Here is a 9,510-nt window from a genome sequence, read left to right as displayed (position 1 = left end):
TCAGCTCTCTTATGTACCCTCTGTTGCTTTGAATGGTTGGCCACAGGTATTTAAATCTTTACTATCTCTACTCCTTTTATGATCCCTCACACACACGTATTCTGTCTTGCTTCTGCTGACTTACATTCCTCTTCTCTTCAGACTATGCCTCCATCACTTTACCTCCTACCTACTCTAAGTACAAGCCACAATGTTGTCTGCAAGGAGCATCCACCATAGAGACTGCCTGACCTCACCTGTGAACCTGTCCATAATCATTGGAAACAACAAAATGTTCCCCATACCCTTCACCACATGCCTTTAAATTACATAACTGATCAGTAGATATAACTGTATTTAAGTATTCATGGCCCCAAAAGGTTGATTCTGTTCATCTGGACGTAGCGTGACGAAACGTTTCTCCAATTGAAAACACTACGTCCAGATGAACAGAATCCACCATTTAGGATTTACTTACTCGTGCCTTTTTAAATTGCACAAGTTTTCCAGTATATGTTGTTAGGGCTTGTATCTATTTAAAAGTTATATTGTTTGTTTATTAAAAGGTGCTCTACTAGGGGGCTTGTATATGACATTCTTGCAACTCATAATACTCCAATTCTTGTGTAATAGTCGAAAAATGTATCAAAAATAAACAAAGAATGTAAAGTCTGTAAGAGATCCGCAAACTCATATCTACACGAAGGCATCAACATTTAACAAGAGGTCAGTAATTTAGCTTTAAACAATAAAAAAAAAGGTTTGTAAACTGTTATATCTTTTTTATTTGTTCATTTGTCTGTAAGCAGCATGGAATAGACAGAAAGCAAAAGGGTAGATGATAAAATATAGTTTATTGATTTACAAGTGTACATACATACAAATATAGAATACTCCAGACAAGCAACATGGTTCATACTAAGAAATTATACTGTAGCTGACAGCAGATATGAAGGGCCAGTTCAGCAGAGCAACACACACACACACACACACACACACACACACACACACACACACACACACACACACACACACACACACACACACACACACACACACACACCATATCCACCAGATGTTTCAGATGTAAGTCGAAACACTTGACCACGTTTACACAAAGAATTGCCGAGATATTATCTCATTTCCTGTTTTGCAGCCATTTTCGACTGAAATTCAATTGAAATCCTCAGTTTTAAAAAAACGCAACTTCTGTGTACGCACAAAACTCGATCAACAGAATCAAATCACCTCACTAACGTTTTTTTTTTTTCACAGGGTTTTACGGGCTGTCATGGGTTTTGTGTGATAAGGTAAGGTGGATTTCTAAGATAAGGTCAAAATAGGACATCCGCTGCTTGGCACCCAACAAACCCTACAGTGCTGTTTCTAAAGCATTTTGCAGCCCTCAACAGCAGACAGATTAAAAAAATGTGACACAGTGACAACATTCATGCTCATTTCCCAGCAGACCGTGCAACTCTGAAACTACACGAGTTCATTGTAAAGTCAAAAATTGCCACCTGATGTCATGGTCTCACATTTTAAAAAAAATATTCACGTCCTTGTGTAGAATCAGTGCACCGCTAAGCAAAGGATCTCTTTCAGCGAACAGCTTAATCTCCAACAAGCTTTCTCAACATAATGTGCAGCTTTTCAGCAACCGTGAGCTTACAAAAAAACAACCAAAAACAAAAAAGCAAAACTGTGCTTATTTTAGTGCCGACATCTATTTTCAGTAATCCCGAACATGCCCCCATTCATTTTCACGTCTTGCATATCCAGCCTTCGCAGGTCTGCATCATTTTTAGTGGTGTAGGGATTCAGTTGAGCTGAATGGCATCCATCTGGCAGATTCGTTTATGAATGTGATCACAAGGAACATCAAACCATGTCTTGGAGTGGCTGTCTAAGGTGGCACAGTCCTCTCCGTGTTCCCCTCCTGTGTGGTGGTTATCTGGCTCTGAGCTCGCTTGATCCCAGTATCTGTGACAGAGAGAGAGAGCAGAAAGTGTGATAGATTGGTGAGCTATAAATAACAACTAAACATGTCTGACAAATGATATAAACAAGTTCACCTTGGCCAGCAACCTGATTTATTGATGATGAAATGTTCGATATACCTGAGGCTTTGATATAAGTGTGGGCAGAGTTTGCCATTTGAATTTATATAGGTTGTTCCTGGACAGATTGATTGGTGTCATAATCGAAAATAAAAGTTTAAAAAAGAAAATAAATGCATGCATTAAATTTTGTTACTTGTGTTCGAGCGTCGTGTTGTCCACCCATTTCCACTCTCCTTCAGTCTCTATGTCAGACAGGCCGATCCAGTAGTGGTAATAAAATCCACCAATTCTCTTAGCTTCCTTTTCCAGAGCATCCTGGAGAAAATGAACACACATACATAACTCAGAGTCCTTTCTTACACCTAAAATCTAAACTCAACCTTAACCGTAACTTAGAAGCTGTGTTCCTTGAAAACTGTTGATGTAAAATTTATGTTGCAAAACGTACACCCGTCGAAAGCTCAAAATACATTCTCTTAATATTGCACTATTGGGGAATGATCTCCAGTTAATGCAGTAAACCAAACCCACATAGCTAGAAGCACAACAGCAAATCTAACAGCATATAAGACTAACAGTGTCTCTGTTGTGTCTGGCAAACCATCAGTCATGATGCAAGAATGCCAGGAAATGGAACCTGAAGGTGATAAATGGACTTTAGCCATCATAAATCTTATTATTTACATCCATGCCTTTCTTTTTTGTGACATGTCCCAGAGTCTTTCTTGACAAATTAACTCAGTTTACACTGTGATGTGGTGCAACAAAGCCAAAACGATAGTCGAACATGGTCTGTTCGGATCACCTGTGTATGTTTATTTTCTTAAATTAGCATTGTAACTAGGCGTTAACTTCTGGGGCTCCACTCAGCCAGTCGCCCCTTGAGGCTGACGCCCTAAAAAAGTCAAATCAGTGAACATCAGCAAAGAAATGAGCATTTTAAAAACCTGATATAAAAAGGTTTTTGGCCTATTTAACCAATTCCCCTTTCACAATAACTGGACAAGAGGAGATTTTTCTCTCTTCTTTTCTTTTTTTGTAACTTAGTCACTCAGCTAGTTGGCTAATGTGGTCTTATCTGGTTCCAAAAGACCAAGATGGTGGTCACATGAAATCACACACTAAGTAAATATTACTTACACTGTGGAGTTTAAACAATTGACTGCATTATTTGTGTGTAGCTTAGTTACTGTTTTTTAACAAATTATGTTGAATGTGGGCTGAGTTTTATTTTTTTGCTCCTATTGCAGCATCCTGGTATTGTGCATGACTCAGCTAAATGCCACACTGACCATGTTAACTGTGACACTTGAATAGAAGGAAGGCATCATTAATGTTATCACCGAAAAATCCAGTGGTCCTCTTAACTTCAGCAGATAAAATAACCTTGCCTCGCAAAGATATATGAGTGTCATCGCTCCTTCCACCCACATCCACTCCTTCGCCAACAGCATGCTGTAACCCACACAATTAGGGGAATGAGCAACACCTGTGCTGGTCAGCAGGGTTCAACACACTCACACACACAAGCACACGCACACAAAACGCATTAACTTGCATACATGCTGTTCTATGGTGTGCAGTATGGTGAGATGGCTGCCCATTTCTTCACAGCTGTCTCTGCTCTTCACCCAGTCCAGCCTGTCATTGCTGAAATAGTAACACTGATTCCCGATGTGAAGCCAACCTTCAGGACACTCCCTGCACTGCTTAACTGTTAATGAGAAAGAGCAAGATAAAGGGATGAGGGGAAAGGGAAATCAAAGACAGCAGGAAATGAAGACTGTGTTCATTTGTTTGAACGACTTCCTGCCACCTGTCTTTGAACAGCCCTGTCCCAGGGCAGTGTAGTCTTCACACAGCTGGATGTAACGCCTCTGCATCGATTTCAAACCCAGAGCTGAAGAGGTGGAAGACTCCAGTGGGGCTGTTGGCACCGGCCTACTAATCACTGAGAGAGATAGATAGATAGATAGATAGATAGATAGATAGATAGATAGATAGATAGATAGATAGATAGATAGATAGATAGATAGATAGATAGATAGATAGATAGATCCAGTTATTACATGTAATGAAAAAAGTCTCACCAAAGAAGAACAGGAATTTACGCTCACTGGCCACAATAGGTATACGTGTTCAGCTAATTGCTAATTTAAACATCGAATCAGCCAATCATGTGGCAGCAACTCACTCACTGCATTTAGGCAATGTGACATGGTCAAGAAAACTTGCTGAAGTTTAAACTGAAAATCAGAATGGGGAAGAAATATGTGCATGATTTAAATTACTGCAGTGACCTTTTGACTTTGGTTGTTAAGTCAAAAGATCATGGCGCCTTATCCCGCTTTCAGCAGCGCCATGTCACAAAGCTCAAATCATCACAAGCTGGTTTCTTAAACATAACAATGATTTTCCTGGACTCAAATGGCCTCTGTAGTGCTCCACACAGAGCACTGCTGAGATGTTGCACATCAATGTTGATGTGACGCTATCATGTCAATATGGGTCAAAATCTCTGATGAATGTTTCCAGCACATCCAGAGTTAGGGCAGCCGTGAAGACAAAAGGGTGTCCGACCCAGCAGTGGCAAGGTGTACCTAAATTTCTGATGAGTGTATGTACCAAATTTTATGGCAATTCATGTGATACTTGGTAAGATCAGTCTGGAAAAAAGTGATGGACCGATCAGCAAAGCAATCCACAGCAAATGTGATCGTTTGGTGGAGCATCCGCTGGCATGCTTTGCTAACAGCTATCAGAGTGCTCGCACACTAATGTTTGGAAATTAGCAGGTTGATAGGAACATTATGAGGAAAATCTAATTGTTGACTCAGTGATGATATTGATGAAAAGAACACGGATGCATGTGCAAAATTATATGAGACAGTGAAGACATTTCAATCAACACAGCCAATATCTCGGGGTCGATCACCCGATAAATCCATCCAGTATTCTCGTGTTGGACCCGCATAAGACTGAATATAAACAAATGCAGTTTTTATACTGTTGTGGTTTCTCATTTGCCAATAAACCGCTCCCTCTTGAAGCATATAAGCCTTCTCTTTACAGTCTGTGACTCTGTATGGTTTCATTGCTGCCCTGGCTGGAATGATCGTGTTTACATGAGATCCCTTGCGGCCAGAAGAAATTATCATTTGCAATCTGGTTTCATTGCCACATATTTTTCCATTTGTGTGTCTGCTCTCTTTTATGTTGCCACTTCCCATTTGAGTACTGAAACGTTTAAAAAATATATTCATCTAATGACATAAATAGAGATAATGGTTACTATAGTTACCTCACTGTCATTAAGAAGTACCATAAGAAGTGGTGACATCCTTCAGGCCCAATCAACATGTTACCCTGAAGAAGTGTCGCAACTGGTCATGTGTCAGGGAAGTGAAAGCCAAGGTGCTTGCAACAGCTGAACTGATTCAAAGTTATTTTCAGCATGTTTATCTTGATTTACTGTAAGCTGAACTGTGGTTAGTAAATCACATCAGAGTTAATATGTGCTAGAAAAACGAGTTGGACCTTTTAACACTAATGACAGGTGATCCTTTCCTGGAAAGCCCTCTCAAAACACAGGTGCAGGTGCTGCTGTGGTAAAATGTGGCTTGCATGACGTCACAAAAAACTTTTCTACAAATGCATATGCTGCAGATGTTTGTGAAATGAAATGTGTTAACTTTTCATACGGCAGTTGTGATTTAATCTGCAGCTACTGTATATACCATTACATTACATTTAATTTGTTTTACTTAGGCAGACTTGCTCTACAGAGTCATGAAGTGGAATTAAAGCACTCTCTCTTTCGAAAGTCTTAAAATATGTTAGAGATCCTGTTGTCATAGGAAGTATTTCTTTTTATTTCCTCCTCTTGCTGCAAGACATCCCAGTCATCATTTTCAGATCTGAAAATTGTACTCGATAGCTTGGGAGTGTGCGGCTGAACGAGTGTGTATGTGCATGCGTGGCAATAGATCAAGCACGTACGGCCCCAGTGGTGTTTGTTTTAAATGAAAGAGTGTCCTCACAAGCACATTATCAGGCTGAGCTGCCAGAGACTCTTGGCCCTGCAGGAGAAATATTTCACAATTATGGACTTTTGTGCTTTTTCTATTACATGACCCTCACTGGACTGGAGAGAGTGCTTTATCTTTTTTATTGCCAATTCTAGGTGTCCAAAAGCCCACTGAGCTGAAATAAAGAGAGAATAATCAGCGTGGGATAGAAACCCAAAGACACAGACATAGACAGGCAGATGTAGAGCACAGTGCAAAAGTTTTAGGCACTTCAAATGTTTTTTTCGGGGTCATTTTCTGTCAACCAATACCTGAGGGAGACATCAGGTTGGTACTAAATTCAGACTGCAGCACAAAAATGACTCCAAACATAGAGCCAGAGTCATAAATGACTATCTTTAATGACAGCAAGAGCAATGAGTTTCCCCCCTAAAGAGGCCTGATCCCAACATGGTGGAGTCAGTCTGGGATTTCATGAAGAGACAGAAGATACTGAAAATAAATCCTCTGATGAACTGAGGGATGAGCTCCAACATATACATCCTAAATACTTCGAAGCTGTGTACATATGCAGGGGAACTGATGGTAGTTGCTTGCAGCAAATATTGATTTTTTTTCCCTCTTTCCTACACTCTTTATGAAGAAAAACTGATAAATATGGACTTTTAGTTACTAAGCTTTTTATTTTAAGTACCAAAGTCTTTTGCACTGGACCCAAAGTACAGCACACACAGGAGGGGGCACGAGGTTCTGAGACAGTATTTATACTTACAGAGCACAGCGAGTACAATGTTGCCACAGATGGAGGCCAAAAAGCCAATAAGTATCAGGAGAGAAGTCTTACTCCTCAAACACTTGACGCCTTGCTTCAGTCCCTGGGAGCCTGATTAGACACAAAACAGTCCACAGCATGCAAGCTGTCAATTCACCACTTTAATTCCTCTGGTGTAGCAGCGAGAGCAGACTTTAAAGGAAATTGTGGGGCAGAACCGTTTGACCAGAGTTTAGCTTCATTATATTTTCAAATCCCCAAAGATAGCAAGCCAGTGGATACTCTCTGCCTCATGCTGTCACATATGTACACTAACACTAAAATACAGAGTTTCAGATACTTCACTCAAGTAACATGTAACAGTTGTGCATCAATTTCATCCTTAGAGATTACAGTCATGGCCACAAGTTTTGGCAGGGTGCTTTGACGACCCAGTTTTTATGGTGGTGGCTCTCAGCATTCCTGTATTATTATGATCAGAAGCAAATATGTTAATTACAAAGAGCTTCTGGATTTGTCCTGGCAGCTGATATTAAACACACTGCAGAAGATACAAAGAAGACAAATCAACATTCCCCATGAAATGTATGAAATGTGTTTGATTGTTTCTTTGCTAGATCATAAACACACGCACACACACACACACACACACACACACACACACACACACACACACACACACACACACACACACACACACACACACACACACACACACACACAACAGTTTAAATAAAGCTGAAGCAGCAGATTGTATGCAACAAGAAATTTGTACCACTGCCAACATTTTTGGCTGTGATTCTATAAGACAGTTGGACTTAAAGCATAATCTGCAGCCACTTCCTTTATGAGACAATCTGTTTGTAAAAAACATTCATCTGCAAAGTAGGATTGTAGACCAACTCTGTTTAATATAAAGAGGAAATTAAAGTTTAAATGAATTTAATGAGAGTAATTTGAGCTAAGATAAGAAGGAATAACCTAGCAACATGAGCTGAAGATGCACAATCCACACAGAAAGGCAGCACCAAGCTTTGAACCCTGGATCCTGCTGTTTGAAGCATGGAGTCCCTGAGCTGCCAGGAAAGCATAGACACGAGCATTCAAGTGAAATTTAGATAAGTTAAAACTGCAGCACTAAATTAAAGATAGTTCAAGTTCTTTCCAACATCACATGGACTTCTGCTCATGATAGCTGTGAAAGTAAGCTCGCCTAAAAAAACTGATTCCAACTGTGTTTCTTAATATTTCATTGTTTTTACTACTACATTCAAAGGATACGTGTTTAAATAGTCTTAACCTCCTGAGATCCTTCGACCTCATGTGGGGACATCACATTTATGGCTGTTCTGCACCTTAAATTTCAATGTGCTCAGTTTTTTCATGCTTTGTTAAGCAATGTTAAATTTATTGTCTTATGCTGCAAAATAAGAAAAAAATAAAATAAAATAAAATAAACTCACTATCCCCTTGTGAGAAAATACTATTTAAAAAAACAAGGCATAAGAAAACTTTGTAGCAAAGTAACAAGTTTATAATCTGGGGTAAAGCTCCATTATTAGACTAGACTATCAGGAGCAGCTAATCACACATAGCTCGGGCCTCAGGAGGTTAAAACAGCAAAATCTAAAATAAGGTAACACTAGCTACACAATAACTTTACCACACAGCAGCTGTAATGAGCAACTTATATGAATTCATTTATAACAAAAACTCTGCTATAATATATAAAAAAGCAGCATTAATAAAGTCAAGTGAAATACAGGCGGTAAGTACTTTGTATCCATATTTTATTCTGCATCCAGTATAAAACATGGGTACAAAATAGTAGTCTAGTGCCATGTAAATCATAGCTGAGTTTAGCAATTAAGTAAATGTACTCAAGTCCACCTCTGGCTCTCACGCATCTGTTTGTTCACACAAATTACCGTCGCTGTGTTGTGGGATGAGCCTGTTCGCTCCCGGTCTGGGCTCCTCTGTGAACTCGTGCAGGCTGCTGTAGTTTTCTCTCTGCTCCATGTCTGTAGTTTCCTTCTCAACCCTCTTCCCCACTTTGTCCTTCTATATGCTACCTCTTCAGGTCCCTAAAGGTTTTGGTATCTTTTGTCTGGAGAAACAATATTTCTCCTTAAAATCAAATTTGTCCCTGCTGGTTGAATTATTGAGGCACGTCCCCCTGAATCAAAGAACGTTGCAGTGTTAAATATATTTGCTCAGAGAACTGCACAACACTACTCTGTGCCCTCCACGAGATAACTCGAGCTTTTCTGTGTCATCTGTTTTGTAAAAAAGGAGAATTTGTTAAGCCAAACAGGGAGGCTCTTTCCTCACATTTTTGGCACCGTGTGCTTCTCATTGGTGGGACATCTTGCCATCAAGCCCCATCTTGCGCAATCCCAGAAGTTTCCTCGGCTCTGTTTGGATTGAGCCACCGATTCTGGAAATTCGTTACGGATGAGTCAGAATGGGGGAACGTGTTCTTTAACAGGATCCGAAAAAATACAGTGTGTACTTGAACTCCTCCTGACATTAATTAAAGCAACAAGAACTAGAACTGGAGCTGTGACAAGGTTGTGATGGGAAAGCAGGCGAGAACAGCGTGTTTTAAAAAAGAAGAGCCAAGCTGTGGCTCAGCGAGAAAAGTACAGGAAGTCAGAAGAGAAGAATT

At 39.9% G+C, this 9,510-nt stretch overlaps 1 protein-coding gene across 1 annotated transcript; it reads right to left on the bottom strand.

Annotated features, from left to right (window-relative positions):
• Positions 1-814: 814 nt before the first annotated feature.
• LOC120732478 (C-type lectin domain family 4 member E-like) lies at positions 815-9,142 on the bottom strand. Its single transcript, XM_040030118.1, has 6 exons — positions 8,771-9,142; positions 6,843-6,953; positions 3,859-3,993; positions 3,605-3,756; positions 2,236-2,357; positions 815-1,962 (listed from the first exon to the last, which is right to left on the bottom strand). The coding sequence occupies exons 1-6, from the start codon at positions 8,859-8,861 to the stop codon at positions 1,800-1,802; spliced, it is 774 nt and encodes a 257-aa protein (XP_039886052.1). The 5' UTR covers positions 8,862-9,142; the 3' UTR covers positions 815-1,799.
• Between the last annotated feature and the right edge of the window lie 368 nt (positions 9,143-9,510).

The sequence above is a fragment of the Simochromis diagramma genome, unplaced genomic scaffold (assembly GCF_900408965.1).
Source record: "Simochromis diagramma unplaced genomic scaffold, fSimDia1.1 OVJJ01000361.1, whole genome shotgun sequence".
NCBI lineage: Eukaryota > Metazoa > Chordata > Actinopteri > Cichliformes > Cichlidae > Simochromis > Simochromis diagramma.
The sequence above is the reverse complement of the archived record's forward strand: the minus strand, read 5'-3'. Positions and strand labels throughout refer to the sequence as shown.

What these genes read in the sequence shown, in the direction of transcription:
- LOC120732478 (XM_040030118.1), bottom strand. Translation starts at nt 8,861, where the DNA reads ATGGAGCAGAGAGAAAACTACAGCAGCCTGCACGAGTTCACAGAGGAG. An exon ending in CATCCCACAACACAGCGACG is followed by an intron (nt 6,954 to 8,770) that starts GTAATTTGTGTG and finishes GTGTCTAATCAG; the next exon opens with GCTCCCAGGGACTGAAGCAA. An exon ending in CATTGTACTCGCTGTGCTCT is followed by an intron (nt 3,994 to 6,842) that starts GTAAGTATAAAT and finishes TATCTCTCTCAG; the next exon opens with TGATTAGTAGGCCGGTGCCA.